Source organism: Mustela nivalis (assembly GCF_964662115.1).
Source record: "Mustela nivalis genome assembly, chromosome: 6".
NCBI lineage: Eukaryota > Metazoa > Chordata > Mammalia > Carnivora > Mustelidae > Mustela > Mustela nivalis.
The window spans coordinates 11,574,842-11,601,550 of NC_139025.1; the positions used below are offsets into that span (position 1 = coordinate 11,574,842).

A 26,709-nucleotide genomic window follows, 5' to 3' on the forward strand; every position below is an offset into this window, starting at 1 on the left:
GATCTCTGACTGTCAAATAAATAAATAAAAATCTTAAAAAATAACTAAAAAAAAATGGTAATAGTAATACCACCTTCTTGGAATAGGAGTGCTGAAATTAAATATTCTAAGTCAAGTACAAACTTAGCACATAATAAGTTTTAAAAGTGTTAGCTGTTTTTTTTTTTTTTTTTCAATTGATTAGCCTACTAGATGTCAGGAATTGGAGAATGACAGAAGGTCGGGCCTCTACCCCAAAGGAGCTCTCAGTCTGGTAGAGGATTCAGAGAGATATTGAAGAAATATAAAATAGTATGAGAGTTTATTGCTGTTATTTATTATTATTATTATTTATTATTTATCTTCTATTAAGGCAGAAATAGGGCAGCCTTTTTAAGAGGAACACACCTGACCTAGGCTTTGGGGAACAAGATGAAGGTAGAGTTTTGAAAGAACCTGTGTCTAAGCAAGTCTAAAAAATGTGGATGAGTTAAGAAGGAGAATTAAGAGCATTTCAGAAAAATGGAACAACTTATGCAAAGGCCTGGAGGTGAGAGTTTGGTGGAACTCTAGGAAATGCTAAGTAATGAATGCAGTGTAGAATATGAACAGGAATGGGGCTAGAGAAGTTGGCAATGGCCAGACCATCAAGAATATGTAGTTTGGATTTTATCTTGAAGTTATTTGCAAGCTATTGAATAATTTGTTACATATATAATCTAATTTACATTTTAAAAGATCATCTGGCAACAGTATGGAGAACAGATTGGAAGGGAGAAAGATGGGAACTTTCTGAGGCTATTTCAGTGATGCGGGGTTTAGAAAGTATCAGATTCTGAAATGGGGAGGTGGTAGAGATTCAGTGGAGGGGATTTATTTAAAACAAGAATAGAATGAACAGCATTTGATGGTGATTGGAGAGAAAGAATCTTGAGAAAGAATCACTGTTAGTACTAAGATTTCTGGCTTTGAGAGGAAGAGGATTCTTCTCTAAATCGGGGATTAAAAAGGTGGGAGTGGGGTGGGGTGGGCATGGGGGAGTGTACTAGATTTCCCAGAGGAAACAAATTGATTTGCCTTTAAGAGGTCTGCAGAATATCCCCGTGGAACTCTCCAGTGGGAAGTTGACGGAATGAGTCTGGGAGTCAGGAGAGAGCTCTGGGTTAGAACTGTGCATAGACGTTTTTATTGTTAAGTTGATTTAAGTAATCTTCTGTACCCCAGGTGAGCCTCAAATTCACAACCCAAGATTAAGAGTCCCATGCTTTTCTGACTGAGCCAGCCAGGCACCCTGGAACTGTATATAGATTTGAAAGTCATGAGGATGGTTTGGGAGTTAAAGCCTTGGGGGGGCAGATGATATCACCCAGGAAAGTGTGTGGTAAAAAGAGCATTGTATTCACAGCTCTTGGCAAGTAGATACTGCAGAATGTTTGAACAAATGAAGAGTGTCAAGGGTACTCATTTAATCTTATGTTAATCATTTAAATCTTGTAACAACCCAGAGTTAGGAGTATAAACCCAGTTTTACAAATGAGAACATTTCAGGCTCAAAGAGGCAAAGGATTTGTCCAAAATGACTTTGCTTCTAAGTGGCCAAGGTGGGATTTTGAGTCCGATCTATCTTGATTGCAAAGCCTACTTTTTCCTATCACTTCTCACTTCTTTGAAAACTTTTCAGGAATTTAAATATATGATGTTATTAATTCTTCTTTCCCTCTGCCAATATCCTGGTTTCGTAGGATTGTGATACATCCTTTTCAATAAACCACCTTTTCTCTAACTTCCCTTTCTTCATGCCCAAACTCATCTATCAGATTGCTTCTCCTGACGGATTGACTCATTCTCCTCACCTCTAGTCCAGGGCCTGCTTTCAAGCAGCAGAATGACACAGGTCTTCCTCTGGCCGCTGGCATGCGAGGCTCACCATAAAATCGTGAGAGCGGTTTACAGTTTTTCCATTTCTCTCACTCCTCGTCAGCACGTACTCACTTCTTTGGGTGTTGTTTACACGCGGAGTCCATTGTGGTGATCTCAGTGTTCCTTATTGGGATCTCAGGTGAATGTTGAGATTAAGGAAATTAATCTTTTATGTTTAGATTAAATTACTCTCACATTGATACTCTGTTGCCGCTTTTCTAAAAAATGATTTTATCTTTGTGGGGCACCTGGGTGGCTCAGTGGGTTAAGCCTCTGCCTTCGGCTCAGGTCATGATCTCAGGACCTTGGGATCAAGTCCCATGTTGGACACTCCACTTGGCAGGGAGCCTACTTCCCCCTTTCCCTCTGCCTGCCTCTCTGCCTACTTGTGATATCTCTCTCTCTCTCTCTCTCTCTCTCTCTGTCAAATAGATAAATAAAATCTTTTTTAAAGGGAAGATTTTATCTTTGTGATGGAAGCAGCTTGAACACTATCTGACGTCAGCTCCATATCCAGCGTAGGGGTTCTTGGTACTCTATCCCTTAGGTGATGAGCCAGCCTTTGTGCCTGTATTTTTCTAGAAGGATCCTTTTGGTTTTTGTTTTGTTTTTGTTTGTTTTTTTTTTGAGGGACAAGAGGAGAACAAATCTAATTGTTAGAAATGTCTTAATATTGAGGCAAAATCCCTCTTCTTTCAATATCCATTTAATATCCAGGACCTGCCCTTGGAACAACAGGGAAGTCCGTCCTCTCTCCTCTGCCTCATGAAGGTCTGTCAGACATTTAAAGATAGCACCTATGTCTTCCCTCAGGTTTCTCTTACATAAGCCAAGTAATCTTGGTTGCTCGGAGCTTTTCTCCTCTGTGACAGGTCTCAGACTCCCTACTGTTCTTTTGCCCTCTTCTGAGAATCCTGGCGTTTGTCAATGCCCCATCTAAAACATGGGGCCCAGACAGAACACAGCATCCCACGGGACATCAGTGCCACATTGTTCCATTGGTCAGGACTCTGTGCTTGAATCTGAAAAGCTTGAGCTTGCTTCAGCCCTACAGCAGCCATGTCACAGTTTGCATCCGTCCAGCTCAAGCGCCCGGGTATCATTGTTACGCAGCCTGTGGTTAAGTTAGCTCTCGTATCTTCTTCTGTGCAGTTGATTTTCTTCCACTGAGATACAGAACTTTCTGATTTTCCTGGTTCTATTTCACCTTCGTTTTCCACCCATCCATTGAACTGGTCCTGATCATGTCATCCAGTGTGTCATGAACTGTGTTTTCCATCTTTAGCCTTTCTCTGACTGGCCGGTTCTCACAACTGTGTCATTTCTACCTTCTCTTTGCCTTGTGGTCCACTGCTCTCCACTATCGTGTCTTACTTAAATTGTTGGATTTGTACAGATACTTGTTTTCTTAAACAGTTGTGAGGATTCTCTGCCCCTTTCTATGGATCTGTCTCTACTGAACAGCAGATTTCCTGTAGATGTCATAGTCTGTTGTTACCTGCTGTTACCCCGTCCCTCCAGGTCTTGGTGATTTCCATGAAATTTATTTATCTCCTTGTTCTTGTTTATTACTGCTACTTTTAAGCACAGTGTCTAACGTACCGATGTTCCATAAGTATTATTTATGACTAATCTTAAGAAGTATTTACCTTCTCTTTTAGGCTGTGAGGATATCATTGCTGAGAACATCTCACTAGATACCTTAATTGCCATCCTCAAGTGGAGCTCTCATCCGTATGGCTCTAAATGGGTGCATCGACAAGCTTTACATTTCCTCTGTGAGGAATTTTCCCAGGTCATGACTTCGGATGTTTTTTATGAACTCAGCAAAGACCATCTGCTCACTGCTATCCAGTCTGACTACCTACAGGTAATCATTTCTACAGCTGTCAGATTCACTGCCATCCATGTGTGCACTAGGAGACCCACCTACGCTCTTTTATTCTCCCATTTGGGAGATCAGCCCACCGAGGGATGCCCTCTTCAGTTTTGTACAGGAAAAGCTTTCTGGCCCTCTGGCCCTTCATGCACCTGCTGCTATGACTCAACATTGTGAACAAGCCCAGGTCCCAGCCAGCTACACCAAAGGGGTTGGGGCAGTAAATAAATATACCAGTAGGCAAGGTCAGAAGCATATCCCAACAGAGATTGTCTTGGCTTCCATTAATTGACTATAACAATTTCTTGTTTTGCGTGGATTGTCAGATACGTAGACTGTAGACAGTAGCTTAAGCAGCACAAAGTAAGAATAGTATTCAATTTCTAATCTACTCAAATGCTTATAAAAACTCAGTGTGTTTGTCTTATCAGAATATAATACTGTTTTAAACTAATTTTTAATCCATAGTTGTTAGCAAATTCTTCTGTCATTGACTTATATGTCAATCTAATTTGGTAATTTAAAAACAATAAATTTAAAATATTACGAAAAATACTTTCAAGTATGCTCAAGTTTAATTAGTTTGCCATTGGTTTTATGAATTTTATGGCAAAAACTATACAACAGTTTTAATGTTACAAAAACATAAACCCTTTGAGTAATTACCTATTTCTGTTTGTACTAGGAAAATAATAAAATGTTTCCATCCCAGTGAGAAATTCAGTGAAGAGTTAAATAATCCACTTAGCATCTGTGCTTTGATTGCAGTACAAATGTTGTTGTAATTGGATTTGATTTATTTAGGATCTCTGTTCATTAACCTCGTTTCATTGTCCTGATCCAGACGGAGTGCATTATGGGGGTTAGGATTTGTCAGTTCTCTCGGATTATTGTCTTTAGAAAGCTTTGCATTTCTATTTAGAAAGTAAAAGCCTTGGAGAGCAGCCTAGATTTGCACTGAGATTTTCAGTAAAGTACAAAGAAATGAAGGGCACCTTGCCATTTCACAGACTGCTGGAAGGGCCCTTCACCAGTCAGTAGCATACATTGTGCAGAGTGTAGTGTCTCTGCCAAAACAAGTTGCTATACCTGTGTTTTCTGTTCCTGCAGGAGATCGTAATCACTAGGTATCTATATACTTTTATTTACATCGATTTATCTCTACCTTGTCCCAGGAAGAATTTAAGGCACCTGTATAGAGACCATATAGTAGAATAAAATAAGTTTAAAATAGGTAAAGAGAATAGGAAAAAGAAAAAATAAAGGTGAAAACAAGAATAAAAAATTTAGTTGGCGCTGAGAGATGGGTTATTGGACACATACGAAGTGGTCGTGTGTTCGCTGCTGGTGGGCTGCAGCTTTTGTGGAACATCTCAGCCAGCCAGTGGAGAGGAAAAGGTGGTGGGTTGCACACTGCATGTACATTATGACCTAGGAAAAGTGAGTAAGGAAATTTGCCATTTGTCTAATTTCACTAAAATTAAGCCATTTCTTATTCTAGGCAAGTGAACAAGATATCCTTAAGTATCTGATTAAGTGGGGTGAGCATCAGTTGATGAAAAGAATAGCTGACAGAGGTAAGCTCCCAAAGTTAGCTTGTACTGTAAGTTTTTTGTCCGGAGACATGCTGTGCGTCCATCTCAACAATAACCACTATGGCCTGGTGAGAACAGAAATTTTCACAGTCCATAACATCCTTTAGTGGAGAAGGTATACTTTGTTAGAAATAAGTATACCAGAAAATTCTATTTTACAACTTTAAAAGGGTACTTTTCATGTTATCTATGTGCTTAATAATGTTTACTGATTTATAGAAGTATTAGAATGAAATTTTTCATTCAATGATTTTCATTTAAAGCGTATTTTTGATGGAAATGCTTAGGAATTAGGTAGTGGTGATGTACATATAACATTTTAAATATACTAGAAGTCACTGACTAAATTGTACATTTTAAAATGGTTAAAATGAGGGGTGCCTGGGTGGCTTAGTGGGTTAAGCCGCTGCCTTCCGCTCAGGTCATAATCTCAGGGTCCTGGGATCGAGTCCCACATCGGGCTCTCTGCTCAGCAGGGAGCCTGCTTCCCTCTCTCTCTCTCTCTCTGCCTGCCTCTCCACTTACTTGTGATCTCTTTCTGTCAAATAAATAAATAAAATCTTTTAAAATAAATAAATAAATAAAATGGTTAAAATGATGAGGTTTATGTTATGTCAACTTTACCTCAATTAAAAAATATATGACTAGTAACCCCCCCCAAAAAAGCCCATTTGTTTATTTTTAAATTTTGTGAAAGGTAAAGGAAAAATAATGCTTTTGAATGACTTCCAACTGGGGATATTGCAGAAGAGGTGGAGACTGATCTTATAATGCTCCTTCCCTCATAGAATGTTGTGTTCCTCCATACAGCAAGCCCAAATCAAAACATTTCTTTTCAAAACATTTTAATCAGAAAAATTAAATACAGGTTTTCCTTTCCTGTCGTTCTTTGATTGCTTTTTAGACCTGTTTTACATATCATGAAGCTCACCTATTTAAAGGGTTCAAGTCAATGATGAATTTTTAGTGCATTTATTGAGTTCTGTCACATTTCAAGATAATAAAAATTTCAAGCTAAACCTGCCTTTCAAAACATCTAATTTCTCCTGCTAATTTATTTCTCCATGGCCTACAAAAAAAGCTTTTAGCAGTTCTCAGATGTGAATTGTTTTTAATATTAAAGCCACTGATGTTAATTTGGGACTTTTTGAAATGCCAGTGTACCATCTATCCATATTTGCAGATTCTGTATTTGCAAATTCACCTACCTGCTAAAATTTACTTCCACCCCCCTCCAAATCAGTACCCACATTACTTTCATGGTCCATTGCAGACATGTTCAGAATGACAAAAAAAATATTTGAGTCCCCTGATGCACATATTCTCAACTTCAGGTGGAACAGGGTGACAGTCTGCCTTCTTATATCAGTTCTCATACTGCAAACAAGTGTCCTTTTCAGTCTATTCAAAATAGTGTCATGTTTTTCATATTTTATGGGTTTGGTTTTTTTTGTTTGGTTTTTTGCTTTTGGGTTTTTTTGTTTTGTTTTTTTTTTGGTGATCTTACTGATCAAACTGGCCTCCCATTATAACTTTTAGTTCTGTATGATATTTCCAAGCACAGGAAGGTTGTGATGTCCCTTACACAGAAACTAGGAGTTAAGTAAGCTTATTCAGATAAGAGTAACAAGTGCTGGGCGCCTGGATGGCTCAGTGGATTAAGCCGCTGCCTTGGGCTCAGTTCATGGTCTCAGGGTCCTGGGATCGAGCCCCGCATCGGGCTCTCTGCTCGACGGGGAGCCTGCTTCCCCCTCTCTCTCTGCCTGCCTCTCTGCCTGCTTGTCATCTCTCTCTCTGTCAAATAAATAAATAAAATCTTTAAAAAAAAAAAAAAGAGTGACAGTTCTGTTGGCTATGAGTGCAGTGTTCGTGAATTAACAGTATATAGTAATAAGGTGTCTTTAAACAGAAACACATAAAACAAGGTTATGTCTTGATAGGCTGATAAAACTGTTGTGACCAGAAGCTCACAGGAGCCTAACCCTGTGTTTCTCATAGGAACAGTGGTTCAGTATTTGCTAATTGTTTATACTGACCTTATGGAATAGGACTACTCCAACAAGAATTAATTGTATATAATGCTGCATAATCCTTATAGGCCATAGGCTTGTTCACTGATGTAAGGTTGGTAATGAGGGAGTGTCATTTTTATTTTGGGCAAATAATGAGCATCCTTGATAAGATTTCCCTTAAAATATATAGTTTCCTGATGGGATTAGAACAGAAGGCTCTTCCCCAGGGTTGAGGAGGAACCGAAGCACCTCAGGCTACGCTTTTTTGTCACCTTCATAAAAAGGTTCTGCCCTAACCTGTTACATATTTGGAAGTTTTATATAAGATTTCATTTGAAAACAGGATGCCACTATTTTAAGGGGAAATTTTTTTTGAAAAGCAGCACTTTGTGTAAGTATGAAGCCAAATCATAGCAAAGCAAGAGAAAATTACCCTTTTCCACATGCTTGCAATAATTTTGTCTTGAATGATGCCAGAAAAAGCTTAGCTTCTCAAAAAAAAACAATTATTTCTTCTCTCTCTCTCTCTCCATGTGTCTATCACATGATTTAAGGGAAATGCCTATTTGCCTATAGAGTGCTTGCAAAAAATACAGCACTTATATTTAGGAATTTAAAGATTTTTTTTTTAAGAAAAAAAATACACCAAAAAAAGAAAATATATATATATATATATAGCCCCTAGATTATAGATATGATTAAAGGTTCCCAAAATTTTAGTAATTTCTCTTTTCCACTCAAAGTTTATAAGCTTATATGTATCAGATCTTCTTTCACTGATACCTAATGAAGAAAACCTTTACTCTCTGCCCTAGACAGTGGGAATATATTGCATGTCAGAGATCTAAGTGTTCAGTTTTATGCAGCAACAATCCCATATTATAGAAATTTAGGGGACTATCACAAAAAGTTAAATACAGTACACATTAAGTTTTGCTGCTTGAGATACCAGGTAATTAGTATCTTACTAAATTGCTGGTAAACATGGTAGCCCAGTGAGTATACTGATAACACACAGTAACTAATGCCACTTGCTCTGTAATGCCTTAATTGTACTAAAAACTGGTCACAGCAGTTAGAAAGCTTAAGAAGCCTTTAGTCAAACTAGATTTTAATAGATTGTCATCTTTTCTCCTTTGAGTTAGTATGTGGAAAAGAATTCTTTATTTTTTAATGCAAAACAATCAAAAAAAAGTTATCCTACTGTTGATATCATGCTTTGTCTTTGTCAAAGAAGATCTTTAGTAAGTAAACTTAAGACACAAAAATAATTTATAATCCTTTTTAAAGCAGATGTACTTAAGTATATAGCATGTTACCAAAAGTGTACTAGAGAAAAAAGTTTGAAAATTTGGATTTGGTTGAAGACTTTTGTTTTCTGTCTCATAGAGCCAAACTTGCTGAGTGGCACTGCCCATAGTGTGAACAGAAGAGGCATAAAAAGACGAGACCTAGACATCGAAGAGCTTAGAGAGATCCTTTCTTCTCTCTTACCATTTGTGCGAATTGAACACATCTTACCTATTAACAGTGAAGTCCTAAGTGATGCAGTAAGTGCCTTTCTTCATTTATCTCTCACTAAAAGATAATGCACCAAAATGCACAGGTTTATCTTTTTTTTTTTAATCATTGTACATAATTTCTACTAATAGAGTACTGTAAAATGTGAAGTCCATGAGGACAGAGACAGATCTGTGTTCTGGGCCATGCTGTGCTGATCACTGGCCCAAGTAAAGGTCCGGTGAGTGAGAGTTCAGTGGGTATAGCATCTTAACTTTTGCAAGAAGATCATCTAGGGGGGGTCACTTCAGCCACTTTTCAGTGAGATCAAGTAGATCCTATTCAAAAAGGAAAGGGTGGAGATTACCTCTGGAGACTTTTCAAACACAGCAATAAGTCAGCAAAAAAGGAGATTGGTTCAGTGTGAAAAGGGTGACTGAATCTTATGATCGTATTTCAGTTAAAAATTAATGGAGCTGATTATATTACGTTCATAGTTTTGTCAAGTGAATTTTTTAAGCTAATAGAATTCTTCAATTAATGGATGCAAAAAATAAATATATAAGTATTATTTCTACACGTATTGGTTTATAACTTTAAAGCAATGCTTATAGACATTATCATAGTTTTTTTAGCTGCTCAGAAACATAAGTCATCTGGAGTGCTGTGAAGTGTGTAAACCTGGCGATTCACAGACCTGTACCCCTGGGGATAAAAATATATGTTTATAAAAAATAAAAAATTAAAAAAAAAAAAAAGAAACATAAGTCATCTGGAAAAAACTGGATAAGAATTTTTTCATTGTGTACAAGTGCTTTATTTATGTATTTGTTTATTTTCTCTCCAAGTTTTTGTTGAAATTCCACTTAGTTAAAGTACAGTGTAATATTCATTTCAGGTGGGGAATTTCATGATTCATCACTTAAATACAACACCCAGTGCTCGTGGCAAGTGCATTCCTTAATCCCCAGCACCTACTTCACCCATCCCCCATCTTACCTCCCTGCTGGTAACCATTAGTTTGTTCTCTGTAGTTAAGAGTCTGTTTCTTGGTTTTCTTCCCCACCGCCCCCCCACCGCCAGTGTTCATTTGTTTGTTTGATAAGAATCTTTTTTAAGTTCTCTAAAGAGAACATAATGAAGGAAGGATAACTCTTCCAGAATTTAAAATATATTTTAAGGGTCATCTGAGTGGCACAATCGGTTAAGTGTCTGCCTTCTGCTCAGGTCATGATCCTGGGGTCCTGGGATCGAGCCCCACTTTGGGCTCCCAGCTCAGCAGAGAGCCTGCTTTTCCCTTTCCCTCTGCCTCTCTCCCTGCTTGTGCTCTCTTGCTCAATCTCTCAAATAAATAAAATCTTTAAAATGTATTTTAAAACTCTAGGGATGTCTGAGCCTGTCTGGCTCAGTTGGTTAAGTACACAATTCTTGATCTCAGGGTCCTGAGTTCAGACCCCCATGTTGGGCCTAGAGCTTGCTTTAAAAAAAAAAAAAACAAACCAAAAGCCACTACTCTAACTTGTAATGCTAGCAAAACAGGCAAGACAAAATAGCCCAGAAAAAGACCCTTACTAATTATATAAGAATTAAACATTTAATAATCTGTCAGAAATCAGTGAATCATTGTGGTGCTGGACTAACTGGTAAGCTGAGGGAATTTCTTTAAAGTTAAACCTTCATTTCACTTGCACCCAAAATTAATCCTGTTAGATTACAGAATTAAATATTAAGTTGAAACATGGAAAAAGTAGACGAAAATAATTAAATATTTATTATACTTCTGATTAGAAAAAATGTTCAGTTTAACTAGTAATCACACCAAAGAAGGCAAAACAAAGCCGTAAGTTACTATTTTTTTCACCTATTAAGTCAGTATTTTTTGAAATAATACTACCACCCCATAGGGGAACTATCACTGATACATTAGTAGCATAGTCCTTAAATATTTGGAAACCACTTAAATGTGTAACAACAGAAAAAATAAACTAAACTATAGTACAACTACTCAACAGAATATTTTGCTGCCCTGAACAGTGGTTATAAAGGCTAATATAGCACCACAAAAAATGCTAATGATAGAATATAATTTCAGAAAGAAGAATACAAAATAATGCATTTTTATGTGTTCTAGAATTCAATTATGTAAAAATCCATTTGAAAAAGACTGGCAAGAAATATATATAAGCATTATTACAGTTGGAGTAGATTAGAGTTGGAAGTTTTTCTCTGTTTTCTAAATACTATCTAATGCTGTATTTTATTAGTTAAAAACAATTTTAACTGGGTGCCTGGGTGGCTCAGTCGGTTAAGCATCTGCCTTTGGCTCAGGTTCTGGGATCGAGCCCCTCCACATCAGGCTCCGTGCTTAGCGGGTAGCCTGCTTCTCCCTCTCCCTCTGCCCCTCCCTACTGCTTGTTTGTGCACACGTGAGATTTCTCTCTCTCATGCTCTCTCTCAAATAAATAAGTAAAATCTTTTAAAAAACAAAACCTGGAACACAAACCTAATTGAGCCCTGAATTTGGTTTAGAAAAATAATTTAGAACTTTGGTTTAGTAGACTTAGAAAATACATATCTCTGTTCTTAATTCCATGGTTCACCCAGAAGTCCCCAGTGAAAGTTTGCTAATAATGGCTGTTAAGCATAAAACACTCTTGGTGTGTGGTACGTGCTGAGTGCATTACCTGCATTACCATCATTAATCCTTAGAACCACCTAAACAAGCTGTAGGTGCTTGCTTTATTTTCTCCTAGCACAGACAAGAAAACAACAGGGCCACCACATTTAGTTAGTCATGCTGTGTCCCGTCTCCAGGGCCATCTGGGAGCCCTTAAAGTGAGGTCCAGATAAAAGGACATGTCCATGGTCATGTGGCTGTTAAATGGGAATTAGGGATTTGTGTCCCATCTGCTTCCCCTAAAGCTCCTTGTCCCTAACCACCAGGCAGACAGCCTGCATCCTTGTACTATAGATACAGGCCCAAGAAGATGTTCTTGTTTTGTCTCGGGTGGAGATGGAATCCGTTTCTAGATGAGTAAGGGAAAAAAATAGAAATTGGTTTTCATTAAAAGTTCTGAAAACTAGTCCAACTCATTCTATTTTTAATTACTATAGCTCTTGTTTTAAAAGTATCATTCCTCTGTATAGAGGAAAGTGGTGAATTATAGTACCTTTTTATTGCTGAATCCTTTAAATATTCTTAAACATTTGGAGTACTTTGAAATTTCACATATATTCCTAAATTTTCATGATTTATAGGTATAGTTTTTTTTTTATCTTAGTAGTAACCTAGGTCTACACAAATCTCTAGTTCATCTAAAAAATAATTTTTTTCAAGATGAAAAGAGGCTTGATTAGTACTCCTCCATCGGATATGCTTCCTGCAACAGAAGGTGGAAAATCAAATGCCTGGTTACGGCAAAAAAATGCTGGAATATATGTTCGTCCTCGACTGTTCTCTCCCTATGTGGAGGAAGCAAAGGTAACGAAAATCATTTTAAGATATTAGAGTACATTTTACAAACTATAAGCACAAAGATACTCATTTTGGTATTGTAAACATATTTAGAAATTGCCTAAATACCCAGTAATAGGGAAAGTGAAAGTAAACTCTAGTTCAACTACTCACGGGAGTAGTTGTCTGAAATGTTTAATTATCAAGCATGTTCTTAGAACTTAGGTCATGTTGAATTGCATTTTACATTTTTCTCCTCTTAGTTGCATTGCAAATTGTTAATTTGGGAAAAAAAAATAAATTTTACTGAAATAATAGTATTTCGTGATCTTCAAGATGGGAAAAATGTTCTGAAAGAAGATTGCACACATTTTGTCTTTCTTAAAGTAGAGAAATGACATGGTTTCTTATAATGTGTTTCTGTAATGGCTGATCGTTGGAAGTTATGTTTAGTTTTAGAATAAGTGCACAAAACTAAGATAAAATTTCAGGCTTGTTAAGTAAATTGTATATTATAATACAAAGAACTCCAAGAAAATATGGTAATGTGAAAATGGAATCTGTGATGTTTATTAGCTGTATCTGGCCATTAGAACTTTGGGATGGCCTTTTGAGGAACTGACTAACTCTTTGAAAGTCAGAAATCACCATTAAGTTTAATGAAACAAATTAACGGCAAAACATTGTGTTTCGGTATAGAATTAAGTTACCTTAATTTTTTTCTCATTTTGATTGTCAGAGCTTAGGAGAGGCCTTTACCAAAGGCTTCTGGTGATAAAAGGTTTGTAATAAATGACCCTGTATTCTGCTCCCTCAGAATGGGGCAGCCGGGAGCTAATCAAATACTCCTCCTGGGTCTTCCCTATTCCCTGACAGCTGACTCCAGATTTAAGTAGAAAATTGCCCCCGGGAAATGTGGGAAAGATTTATACATTACATCATTTTGGCCACCCTGTGGTTTGTTGAGATTCATCTGAAACTAACTTAACAATTGGGTTTGTATATAGCTCTGTTGAATTTAAAATTGATCTTCAGTATTTTGTATTTTGAGCATTTCTTGCTGGATCTGATATTTAGCAATGTACAGATTGTTTTTATAGTAACTTTAGGTATAATTTCCTTCTGATTAATTTTATACCTTCCTTCAAATTTCGAATATTTTAATTAAAAGCAAACAATTAGAAGATGTTTATTTCTTTCCAAAGATGATACAGAAAGATTCTTTAAAAATTAAAGAGGTAGGGGTTCTTTCTCCTTTCACTATTAATTTTAAGCTTCATGCACTGAAAACAATAAATTAATTCCCATTTTATATGATGAAGGCCCAAACATGATTTATAGAGATGAGTTAATACTGACCTGTTATTTCAGTCAGTGCTGGATGAGATGATGGTGGAGCAAACAGATCTTGTGCGTTTGCGAATGGTTAGAATGTCCAACGTACCAGACACGCTTTACATGGTCAACACCGCAGTGCCACAGTGCTGTCACATGATGAGCCACCAGCAGATCAGCAGTCACCAGTCAAGCCCTCCTTCAGTCGTAGCCAATGAAATTCCAGGTGAGACGGCAGCCTTCTGTCAGACATTTATATTTAAATGAATAATCTGATCCCTTTTTCTTTTTAAGGATTTATTTATTTATTTATTTATTTGACAGAGAGAGACACAGTGAGGGAGGGAACACAAGCAGGGGGAGTGGGAGAGGGAGAAGCAGGCTCCCCGCTGAGCAGGGAGCCCGATGTGGGGCTCGATCCTAGGACCCTGACACCATGACCTGAGCCAAAGGCAGATGCCCAACGACTGAGCCACCCAGGTGTCCCTAATCTGATCATTTTTGTAGCCTTTTTATATGTGCTAATTCTTTCCACTTTCCAATATCCATTATGCATTGTTCTCGTTAAAGAATTAATATTTAATAAGCTAGGTTTTTTGGTTTCATATTTTATTTTCCAGTAACAGGTGTGTCCAGATTCCCAGTTAGCCCAGGGTTTCTCAACTTTGGGCGTCTGACACAATTCTTTGTTGAGGGGGCTGTCCTGTGCACTGAAGGGTGTTCAACAGCATCCTGGGCCTATACCTAGTAGCCAGTAGCACGCACAAGCACGCACACCCACACATACACACACGCTCCTTTGTGACAACCTTTTGGAATCATTTTTGTGTTTCTAGACTTCGCTAAATGTGTTCTATGGGGGCAAAATCACTTCCTGTTGAGAACCCCTAGTTCAACAGAATTCAGATTTTTCATCACTGTAAAAGCATTGTTCACATAAGACTCTTTCAGGAGAGTTCTAAACTTGTATGTTTGAGTCTAGACATGTGCTCCCAAATGTGATCATCGCTGTTGGTTTCCTAGAGATCCATCCAGCTTCCCAGAATCTGCTCTGTGAATTCTGTTGTAGCACAGGCTTCTGTTGTAACATTGAGGAAATTGCCCACAGTTAGAGATATAACTGTTATGTCCAAAATTTTCTAAGCATCGTTAATGTTGATTTTATCCAAAGGACTCAAGTGTCAGTTTTTAAGGTAAGAAAATCCATAGTGATCTGGAGGTCAGAAATGTTATAGCTCTATAGCTCTAGCCAGTTACTACTTCAAGATTTAAAAACATCAGAGAACTATGGCATTGTTAGAAATGGCACCATTCATCTGCTGTTTATAAATGTCTGTTTCAATTAAGGACAAATAAAAGAATATCAGAACTTTTAATTGAACACATACATTTTATTCTGGGACTAATGTCTAATCGACTGTTGGCCTTAACAGATCTGGCCACTACGGACAAAATACTGCCCATCATTTCTTTAAAGTATACACTGGACAACCATGGGAAGAGAAATATTACTGGAGCTGATTGGTGCAGAATATTGAAGCTATGGGTCATTGGCCCAGTTTTTATCAGCGTGAGTTAATACAATTGAATAGCAGCATAATTTAATCTTAGGACTAAACCTAAAAAGCCCAGAGTGTTCACAATTAAGTATGTTCAGAAAAATAAGGCGTCTTTGTTGTCTTGCTTAACAAGGCCTCGTCCTGTTCTGGTGTTTTCTGATCCTTCCCTCTTCCTTGTTCACCTTGCTCTGAAGGAAGCCATATAGCTTATGGGAGAAGACGCCAGTAAGGCTCATGTCCTGGCTCTGCCACTTTATTGGTGTGACTTTTGACAAAATAACCTGCTTCCCTGAGCATTAATTTCCTTGCCTACAAAAGGGATATGATATCTCCTTTCTAGGGTTGTTGGGAAGATTTGAGGAAGTACCATGAGTAAGATGCTTAGGAGTTCGCCAGGCACAAAGTTAAGCCTCAGTAAATGATAGCTCCACTTTCCCCAGAAATCGTAGCCGGTGGCCAGTCTGGGCAGTTTGTCTCTTAGACATTTATATATAGATGGTGTCACCTATTCCCCAGCCCCCCGCTACAGCCTTAGTTCAGGTTCCTAACTGCTCCTGCCTCTACCCTTACTCCCATTCTGGCGTTTACACCAGGGCTCAGCACGTTTTTCTTGGAGGGCCGTTAGGTAGATATTTTAGGCTTTGATGGCTCTGCAGTGCCCATCGCAGCTACTCAACTGTGCCATCAGAAGCAGCCACAGACGCTACCGAAACAAGTGGGTGTAGCCATGTGTCAGTAAAACTTTATTTACAAACCAGGAGGCAGGATAGATTCACTCTCCCAGCTGTAGTTTGCCAAACCCTGCTTTACCCTGCTCTCAGAGTACGCGGACTCCCTCACTGCTCTGCTCTCATCCCTTCATTCCCCGGCACAGGCAACTCCTGTTGTACCCAAGATACAGTGTCAGTTCTTACCGTGACATGCAGGGTCATTCGTGATCTGCTCTGACCATCTTTCTCACCTTCTCTCGTCATACTCTTCCTGCTTGTACCTCTGAACCCTCAGCTACTAGTGGGGCCGGCTGCTCGTGCCGTGCTGTGTGTCACCTGCCTGTTTGACATGTACCTGGTCCTTCTGCTTGAGACACGTGCTTTCACTCTCCGTTTTTTACCTGCCTGGTTTTCTCTCCCTTTTCCAGACTCCACTCAGGGTTCCCCTTCTCTAGGCAGCAAATAAATTACTGTTCCCAGGAAATTAAAAAGCTATCAACAAATGTACAAGAAGATCCTAATGCAGAACACATGCGCGCTTCCTTGTGCTCGGTGGCTGGTCTTGCATGCAGCTCCGGTGTTTTGCGAACCAACGTTTTCTTCTTTCAGTTCCTCGTCTCCTCATTATGAAAGACATGGTCAGACGTCTGCAGGAGCTGCGGCACACCGAGCAAGTGCAGAGAGCCTACGCACTCAACTGTGGGGAAGGCGCCACGGTCAGCTACGAAATTCAAATTCGAGTCTTAAGAGAGTTTGGTCTTGCGGACGCTGCCGCTGAGCTCTTGCAGGTGGGATTTGACTAGGTGAAACAGGAACCTTGATCCTCATGCAGACAGAATTTCAGATTCTCAAGGAGCCCTCGCGGCGTGCGTCTGTTTCTTAGTGCATTCCCTTTTGCTGCGTCGAGGGTCTGTGATAGCTGAAGTCCAGTCCGCAGCACTCCATCCCCACACACCCCCACCTCGCCCCCAGGAGAGGCTGTGTGCGGGGTAGACGGAGCGCACAGACTCTGGAGGGAGAGTTGAATTTACATCTTGGCTCTGCTGCTTATCAGTTAACTTGGATCAACCACTCCGAGTATCCGTTTCGTACCAGTAGAGTGGATGTTGTGAAGATAAGAGGTCCCGTGTGGAAGCAGCTGTGTCTCTTATGCCTAACAGGCCCACTGAAAGTTCATGGTGTGCGTCCCTATCAAAGATGAAAGAGGAAGTAGGAAACTCGGACCCGCCACTGCTCTCCGTCCCTCTTTGGGTCTCTAGATCTCAGGTTGTGGAGTACGACGGGCTTGACCTATGTGCCAGATGCCCTTCTTCCACTTCTCCCCTCCTCCAGATGAGAAGACATTTTTTGCACAATGTTACAAATCCTGTAAGCATGAGAATCAGGGAATGAATGCTTTTCTTTTTTTTTAACGAGCAGGGGAAAAAACTCATTTCTTACCAAGTACCAGAGCTGTAGCTTCGGTTTTGCAATGAAGGAAGAACGTGCAAAGTAGTCCGTTCACAGCCGTGAAATCAGAGCCTAAAATAAAATTTAATTTTGTCTGGTCAAGTGATTGAGTTTTTTTTGCCACTGACTCCAGGCTTGTTTAGCCTGAGTCTTCAAAGGGGAGAGCGGTGTGGTGTTGGCAGGCTGGTTCTAATTTTCATTTTTTGCCGTGGTTTCCATCCCTGAAATAGAGTCTTGTTTTCTATTCATTTCTTGCCCTTTTGCCATTCTAAATTGTATCTTCGTTTGATATCTTAACATGTATAAAAGTGTTAAGTATTGTTATATAATGTTTATCAAAATACTAGTCATACTGAGTTACATGTAACAGGAAAGGATTGAGTATTTTACAGTTTTTATTTCAGACAGAGTAGATGTTGCGTCAGAAAATTCAAGAAGGATCCTCACTTGTATGCCATTTCTTCCTTTGGCACTTAATTTTATTTTCTCCGCAAAGACACATTTGAATTAGGTTTTATTTCCTGCTTTTGCATTATCACATAATCTTGCAAGAGATTACCGGCCTGCTTGCTGGAATATTTAGGTACGCAGCTCTCCTTGATGGTCCTATGAGAGGCTGGAGAGCCTCCACTACATCCTTCTGTGCTTTTATTAAAGTAATTTTTTCTTGGGCTTCTGGCCTAGGGGAATATATTCTGCCTTTTACTCTTGTTGAATTTGGTTTTCTTAGGATCTCACTTAATGCTCTCAGCCTCTAAATTTCTATCTAGGAAGTTTGCTAATGTCCTTTTTGTTTGTTTGTTTGTTTGTTTGTTTGTTTTAAATCTTCCTTAGAATCCTCACAAGTTCTTTCCGGATGAACGTTTCGGGGATGAAAGTCCACTCTTGACAATGAGACAGTCTGGGCGATGTCGCGTTAACAGTACCCCGACGGCAGAAACCATGTTTACAGACCTGGACTCCTTTGTGGCCTTCCATCCGCCCTTGCCCCCCCCACCGCCTCCATATCACCCCCCAGCCACCCCAATCCATAACCAGCTCAAAACAGGCTGGAAACAAAGACCTCCCAGCCAGCACCCTTCACGTTCGTTCTCCTATCCCTGTAATCATTCCCTGTTTCACTCCAGAACGGCCCCTAAAGCCGGGCCCCCTCCAGTCTACTTGCCAGGTGCTAAAGCAGCAGCACCTGATTGCACCAACACCACAGGACTGGGGAGACAGACCGTGGCCGTGGCCGCCGCCGCCGCCCCTTCAGCAGCAGCAGCATGTGAGAAACAAGTGGTAAGTTCGCACTTCACTAATTGACCTAAAATAAAATGTTCCTGGAATATTAGAAGCAATTTTCCTGACCCCGGGAACCCTGCGGGGACTCAGCAGTGCCCAGGAGTGTTACCGACAAGCTGGAAGCTTAGACTGCGGGGCTGTGGAAAGAGAGAGAAGGAAAATGGAGCAGAGTGAGGGCGCTGGGAAGACATGGGGTATGCAGCGGGGGTAGTTGGTACCTTCCTTGTCTTCGTGTTCATTGCAGGTACTCAGAAAGGGTGGCATCGCTGGGCAGTGCCCGTGGATGTTAGCAGTTTTGTGATGCTCCATTCAAGCACAGGTCTAGAATCTGCCCTCGTTTCTATAGAATCTACTCTTCTACCAAATGCTTTGGTGGGCCAGGAAGGGGAAGTTACTTACAGCTGTGTATACTGTCTGGAGCAGTGGCGGAAGACTCCCCATTCAGAAAAGGGACAGATGATCAGGCCCGATGCCTGGCAAGCTGCTGCATCAGAGCACCCGTCTGACTGGGAGGCGCCGTAGCTGGCATCAGTAGCTAGTAAACTAAGCAAGAACTCCTGGGTCGGGTTTGCATTGTATTAGAGATTGAATTTCTGTTTATATAATACCTTGGGGAATAAAAAGTAGTGATTTTTTTTTTAAGATTCTTATATATTTATTTGACAGACAGATCTCAAGTAGGTGGAGAGGCAGACAGAGAGAGGAGGAAGCAGGCTCCCCGCTGAGCAGAATGCTTGATGCGGGGCTCGATCCCAGGACTCTGGGATCATGACCTGAGCAGAAGGCAGAGGCTTTAACCCATTGAGCTATCCAGGCAACCCAACCCAACGGTAGTGATTTTTAAGCCTTCCTGCTCGTTCACACATCACCAGTGGTCTTCAGTAGAAAAGCAAACGATACATAGATTAGTTCAGGGGGATCTTTATTAAAATATGACTTTTTGGACACTGTGGACTAGTGTACCCCTGGGGTCAAATTATGATCCTTCCTTACCTTAGACTCTTCTACCCACTCTCCCTGCTGCCCCCCCCCAGCCCCTTAAAAAAGGAAAAACAACGGAGATTGGTAGTGTTTGATAGGCCGCATTTCCATCCTGTTGGCTTTGCTGTCAGTACCCGTTTCAAAAGTTCTACTACTTTTTATTTTAAATAAAGTTCCCTTTAATGGTAATTTATTTGTATGTTCATTGCAGTCTTTTTTTTTTTTTAAGATGTTATTTTTAAATAATTTCTATACCCACCACAGGGCTTCAACTCATGACCCCCGAGATCAGGAGTCACACATTCCACCAACCAACTGAGTCATCCAGGCACCCCATTATAGTCTTCATTATAATAATGAGAAATTGGAAACAACCGTAATGTCAGCAGTGGGAGAATGGCTACATAAGCCATGATTCAGCAATACAATGCAATAGTATGCGGTAATTTAAGTAGCAATCTCAAAATTTAGTGACAGACTTACGTATGTACTACATTCTATGAAAATTAATATATGAACAGAGGGAAAAAAAATGAGAAAAATACCTCAAAATGTTAACAGTAATTATCTCAGTAGGGAAGATTAGTGGGTTTTTTGTTTGGTTTTGGGGATTTTGGCCTTTATGATTTTATGCATTGTAACTATTCTTTTTTTCTTTAAGATTTTAAAAATGCGTTCATTTTAGAGAGCATGCAAGCAAGCAGGGGAGGGGGGAGAAGCAGAGGGAGAGAGACAAGCAGGCTCTGCGCTGAGTCCAACATGGGGCTTGATCCCATGACCCTGAGGTTATGACCTGAGCCATAATCAAAAGTCAGACCCTTAACTGACTGAGACACGCAGGTACCTGTATCGTGTTATTCTTTAAAATAAGCCTGTATCACTTTTATAATGAGGAAGCAAAACCAGTGAACATCACTTGTACAAAGAGGGAGTCCTGGGCCTTTTTCTTTTAACCTCCCTTCTCTTATCTCTGTTTGCAGTGTACACAGCCTGTGCTAAATGATCTAATGCCAGACATCGCCATGGGTGTGTCCACACTGTCACTCAAGGACAGGAGGCTTCCAGAACTGGCTGTAGACACAGAACTAAGCCAGTCTGTTTCGGAAGTAGGACCAGCGCCTCCCCAGCATCTGTCATGTGTTCCACAGAGGCATACACACACGTCTCGAAAGAAACACACACTAGAGCAAAAAGCCGATGCTCGAGAAAATCAGCAGGAATATCCGGATTTCTATGACTTCTCAAATGCTGCTTGCAGACCTTCGACGCCTGCTCCTGGCAGACGCACCCCTTCCCCTTCGCAAGGTGGATACTTCGGTCCGGATTTGTATAGCCACAGTAAGGCATCACCAAGTGGCTTAAAGTCAGCCTACCTACCCAGCCAGACCTCTCCTAAAAAGCAGGAGGAAGCTAGGAGAGAATATCCACTTTCCCCTGACGGACATCCTCACAGACAAAAGAACGAACCAATCCACCTTGATGTTGTTGAGCAACCGCCCCAGCGGTCAGACTTTCCATTGGCAGCCCCGGAAAATGTGGGCAACGGTCCAGCCCACGTCAGGGGACGGACAGCAGTAGAAACTGACTTGACTTTCGGGCTGACCCCCAACCGACCCTCACATCCCGCATGCAGCTCTGAAGCTCCGGAAGAGAGATCCGGTAGGAGACTGGCGGACAGCGAGTCCCTGGGCCACGGAGCTCAGCGAAATACCGATTTAGAACGGGAAGATTCGATAAGCAGGGGAAGGAGGTCACCCAGCAAGCCAGACTTCCTCTATAAGAAGTCTGCCCTCTGAGAGCAACCTTCCAAGTCGTCTGTGCCTGAGATGTGAAACATCCCATTTTACGATGTAACCTGACAACTTAGAAACCAGTTTCTCGATGCCAGCTAACTCAGTTTCACATTATTTTATTCTAGTTTTTGTATATACATGTTTATGAGACGTGGCATGCTACGAGGGTTCTTTTGAATGCTGCATCTGTCTGTTTTGTGTTTGAACAGTTGTGTGGGGAAGCATTTTTAAGAGCAAGCAAGCTGGCACTTTTTTTTCTCCTCTTTACAAATGATGGGATTTTTTTGCACTTGTACATTTATTTTATCGGTATTGATTTTATATCAGTATGTCAAACTTTATTGCCACATTTAAAGGAACCGTATTTTCATACTTTTTTGCATTTTACCTTTCATCTACCAGTTTCCACGTGCATCGGACTGCACACTAAGATGTATTTTCTTATGAAATAGTTCTGTGCTTATTTTTTAATTATAGAAATTCCAAAGAACAGCACATCAAAATGCTCCTCTCTCTTCGGTAATTGTTTTAGTTCAAAAATCTTCCTGCTCGATCTCCATAAGTCTAATATCATTCTTCCTTAACAAGTCTTGGGAGCTGGTCTTCATTCCTCCAGCGGGAGTCCAGTCAGGATCCTACATGTTCCGGTTCAGTAAAGAACTGAAAGGAGCAAAGCCTTTTGTGCCCAGGCTGAAGCAGTAGCTCTGTTCGGTGTGTGGGCACCGTCAGAATCCTGCCGATGCTGGTAGCGTGCATTAGCGTAGAACTAGATGAGGTCCTCGAGACATTGGATTTCTTGGAATCCTGAGGCGGCAGAAATAGCAAAGTAACCTAAAGATTGCCCGATGGGATTTCTGGTTCTGAGCGTCGACTCTCCAGCTGAGACGGGAAAGGACTGCTTGCTGCCTTCAGCTGTCTTGCTCTCTGTGGGAAAAAAAACAAAAGGGCTTCAGTCTTACGGATGTCATTTGGTGTTTGTAAGCCTGTGTTTTCTTTTAAATGTGTTTCCAAGTTTGTCTGAATTTTGGTGTCCTAAAAGTGTTGTAGAACACATAATCCTTTGTCACCAAAAAAAGAAAAAGAAACCTTTTTTTTTTTTTTTTTTTTTCCCAGTGAAACACTACATGTCCTACTTGAACTCCACTGGGGACGCTGGTTTGGGATTTTACTGAACCACTGAGCACATGGGATCTTTTAAGATCCTCTCCCTTGGAAGGGCAATGTGTGAGCTAAGGACTGTTTTTTTTTCTTACTCTCCAATGTAAATATATTAGTATTTGAGTTTTTAAATCACTTCAACATTATTTGAACATTCACTTTGTATTTTTACAAACACATACACACACAGCCGTAGCACTTAGAAGAAAAGGGCCTTGCCGAGCCTTCCGTCATGTGAAGGATGTCCGGGAGCCTCTTTTCGATGTCTGTATATATATATAAAACTATGACTCACTCACACTCACTCGAAAACTATGCAGGGCTCGGGAGCCTTCACAAGCTACCATATAAATGAATTACATGCACTTTTGAGTAAAGAGGTTTCTATTGGGCGCCAACAACTCTGATTTCTCCCGTAGCTGTAGTTTCTCTTTACAGTCTTTCCTACTTTACCCTGTGGATATACACTCAGGAATAATCGGACATTTTAAAAAATCCTAACAGTAGGTAGTCTCAGAGACGGGGAACATGTCAGTCTGTCTCCATACACCGGCCCACCGCTGCCCCGCGCTCTGCCTGCCTAGTTAGCTGCTGCTCGCGTGTTCGTCGGCGCTGGTGGTGTTGCGTGCTGAGCTCCAGGCCTCCCGGGGCGAATGCTCGTCCCCTGGGAGGTCGGCTGGCATCGCCTTTGAGGCTCCTTTTTTTAAAGATAGAAAAACATAAGGACTCTGTGCTCATTTTTAGGAGGGTTGACTCTTTATAATAGATGATGGTGTCTTTTGAAGCCAACTTCAGTCACTCTCTTCAGAAACAAAAATTGTTAATTCCATCATATTCCTCCCTGTGTATTTATATACATGTATCGACATGAATTATTTTGATATAGTTCTAAATTTCTATTCTGAATTCAGGCTGTACTGTGCTGGTACTGGAAATAAGGGTGAGAAGAGCTGATTTGGGTGGGAAAAAGCTTTCTCATCTCTGACCTGTATTTTTTAAAATGTCAGACAAGAGCTGTTTGATGTCATTTTCCTGAAAACTTATTAAATACTCTTTCATATCCCCCAGACATAAAAATAAGTGGCTACTGTTCCTACTTTAACTGATGAAGTTTGCTTTTAAGAATTTAGTAGCCGATCTGACTAAATTGTGTATAGAGAGGAACTTGCTTTAATCTGTGGGGCGGTGGACTGGTGTGACCTGCAGAGGGTAAGCAGGTGTGGCTTGTGTGTGCTAGGGTAGGCGTCAGTGGCCTTCAGCTGTATCTTGTGAAGTGTGGTGGCTAGGGTAGAGTGAATAGCTGTGTGCCTCTGGCTTTGGAACCCACCTCTCCGACCTTCTGAAGTGCTTATTGGGCATTAAAATTCTGTTAATGCTGTGCTACGATAAATGTGAAGTCTGAGTAAGATTGGTCTTAGGGGAAAAAAAGGTATGTATGTATAATATAAAATTTAGGCCCCGGGACCTAGCAATTCTCTCGGTTTAGAAATTTCATGAGAACCAAATCTCCAAATACCAGATCTCCTCTCGAGGCCACAGACAATCAGGCCGTGAGACAATCGCCACCTTCAGTGCCCGCCATGCCGCGGTTTCGAGAATTACCTTTCGCTTCTGGAGCAGGAAGAGAAGATCATGTTTCTTCAAGATGCTGATGGTCCTCTTCTTATGTTTTTGTTTTAGTTTTGTGATTTTGGTGGATAAGTTCAGAGTCACCTGTGACTCGAAAAGAAATAGCACGAAAGGCAAAAACTTTCGGTGAAAAGCAGCTTTTTCCGTTTTCCACGCACCATGGCCTTCCTCCCGTGCCCCATTAGCTCCTAGGCACACGCCCCTAGACCTAAGCTCTCCTGGCATTTCCAGAACCAGTTGGATTTTAAGGATTTTTAACAAGTTCTTTATATTTGAATCTTTTTGTAGAGCTCTCTGTGAAACCTTACCTAATTCTTGATTTTGCGTCCTCAACAAGTCTTATTACTATAATTGCCACCTCGTGTTGGGTTTTCTCTTGACTGGTTGTTCACATCCTGGCGGCAGGCAGCCCTTGTCCATGTGAACGTGGGTGAGGCTGCAGAGCGTGCCGGGGGGCAGCAGGGACCACGGGGACTCACGGCTGACCTCGAAGCACGATGGTCTCTGCAGAGGAAGGGGGACACTTCTCGGTTACTACACAGCAAAATAGGGATTTTCTTGTGTAATCTGCCTTTCAGGGGGAAACGTGTTTCATGAAGCACTTGTTTTGCAGTTCTGAAGCATTCGTGTTTTTACCTTAGGAACGAACTCAAAGGGAAATGTTTATTTGACTTCTTTTTTTTTTTTATTATTATTTGGTTGACTTTCAGCCTTCTGTTGAAAGTTACTATTAAAGCAGCAGTGATGGGTGCTATTCCCGGTTCTGCAATGGTTTACTTTGTCTACTAAGTGGTTTACTTTCAAACCTCATTACACATAACCTGACTAAAAGCGTTACGTCACACACTAAAAGGTATTTTACTATTTTCCATTAACACTGTTGTATGAACAATGTTTTATGAAATGTTAAGTTGTCCTTTTGTCCTATAGATTGCAATAGCTGTTATGTAATTGTTTTATTGGCAAGTCTTGGGATTTCTTTTTTTCCTTCAGAAAACCCTCAAGACCATGTGTCAATCTTCCACATTCTTCTGAATATTATAATGCTGTGGCTATTTCTATAGAAAGATTCCTTGCAAGTGTGTGTCTTGAAAATAACCTCTCGTGTTTGTGTGTTTACGTGAGTTCTAAGAGACACGATAAGCTCTGGAAGCTTCATGATGTACCTCCACGTGACTGTGTATCTGGGTTCCGTGGGCAGGTAGTATGGAACCCTGCTCTTAGATGGGGTGGCTGAAAGGTAACGTTCCCTGAACCCCACTTGCTGTTTGTGTACCACATCTGTCCGCAGAGAGGTGGTATCTTGTACAACACTGCATTTCTTGTGGTTGTGCTGTTACTGGTATAAAGTCAAGTGCCTTCAATGCTAAAGGCTCAGAAATTTTTCTTAAACTGATTTCATGTCCTATGCAAGTGTTTTCTACAACCTGCATAACCAGTACTTTGTAAAACTTGTTTACGCTTCAATTGTACATAGTGTTTTTTAAAGAAATATATAGTATTTTTATTTAGGTACCTCCAAACTTGAATTCGTCTGTGTGAAGCATTGTAAAACGATACATTTCTCTTTTGAGTATCATTACGGTTGTACAAAGGTTTCCACTGGTTCTATTTTTCTACTGTTACTGATAAGCATGTAGCACTGACTTTATCCTACATATAGTTGGCATTTCCAATAAATGGCTTGTATAGAACCTGCTGAGTTGGATATAGTCTGTTTCAGCCCTAGAGCATGCAGTCCTCGATTATAGAGGCGACTGTATTCTGTAAGGGTGGAATTCTAGGTGAACTTCCCCTCTGTTTCCCGGATTTCAGTTAACCAGGGACTGTTTAAAATTATTATGGTTTTCTTGGAAATACCACGTTTTCATCTAAATCAGGTTCGTTCTTTTCTACTACGTTCTATTATTTCACTAAGACACTTCTGAGAGATTTACAAATTTTAGCCGGGAGTTACTTACTGGGGTCTCCAAAGGGAGTTGGGCATCCCGCCCACGTGGTCCCACCCTGGAGGGTGCCAGGCGCTGGGGTCGGGCTGCGAGGAACCCAGATGCGCCCCAAGATCCCCAGGTCTCCATGTGTCTGAGCTCCTTTCCTCTTTCACACTCAGTCTTGTTCCCTCAGTTCGGAAGGGTGAGCGAGTCATGATCTAGTCTAGGCTTCTGAAAAAACATGCAAAGTAGAAAGTTTCCTCATTTCCATTTTTTTCGATTGCTGTAAAATCATTATCATTTTTTAAAATTTTAATCATTTCACTAATTAGTTCCATTCTAACCTCTCCCCCTCATGTCTCACTGAGGTGATTCTCTGTATTTTGTAACCATCTTGGGTTTAACTGTGGACCCTCAAGATTAAAAAATCTAAGGGTTTTTTTTTTTTTTAAGGATTTTATTTATTTCAGAGAGAGAGCGTGAGAGGGGAGAGGGTCCGAGGGAGAAACAGACCCCCCCACTGAGCAGGGAGCCCGTCGAT

The 26,709-nt window shown here is 40.5% G+C and overlaps 1 protein-coding gene across 4 annotated transcripts in view; it reads left to right on the forward strand.

Annotated features, from left to right (window-relative positions):
• BTBD7 (BTB domain containing 7) overlaps positions 1–25,931 on the forward strand; it is a 79,901-nt gene extending 53,970 nt beyond the window's left edge. For 3 of the 4 annotated variants that reach the window (XM_082733329.1, XM_082733330.1, XM_082733331.1), the window contains 8 exons: positions 3,561–3,769; positions 5,280–5,355; positions 8,775–8,935; positions 12,223–12,366; positions 13,711–13,900; positions 16,553–16,731; positions 18,227–18,673; positions 20,638–25,931. In XM_082733329.1, coding sequence (XP_082589455.1) covers positions 3,561–3,769; positions 5,280–5,355; positions 8,775–8,935; positions 12,223–12,366; positions 13,711–13,900; positions 16,553–16,731; positions 18,227–18,673; positions 20,638–21,453 — 2,222 coding nt within the window. In that variant the 3' untranslated portion in view covers positions 21,454–25,931. Of the gene's footprint in view, positions 1–3,560; positions 3,770–5,279; positions 5,356–8,774; positions 8,936–12,222; positions 12,367–13,710; positions 13,901–16,552; positions 16,732–18,226; positions 18,674–20,637 lie in introns of those variants that run through there. The other variant, XR_014312405.1, reaches the window with a different exon arrangement.
• Positions 25,932–26,709: the final 778 nt, after the last annotated feature.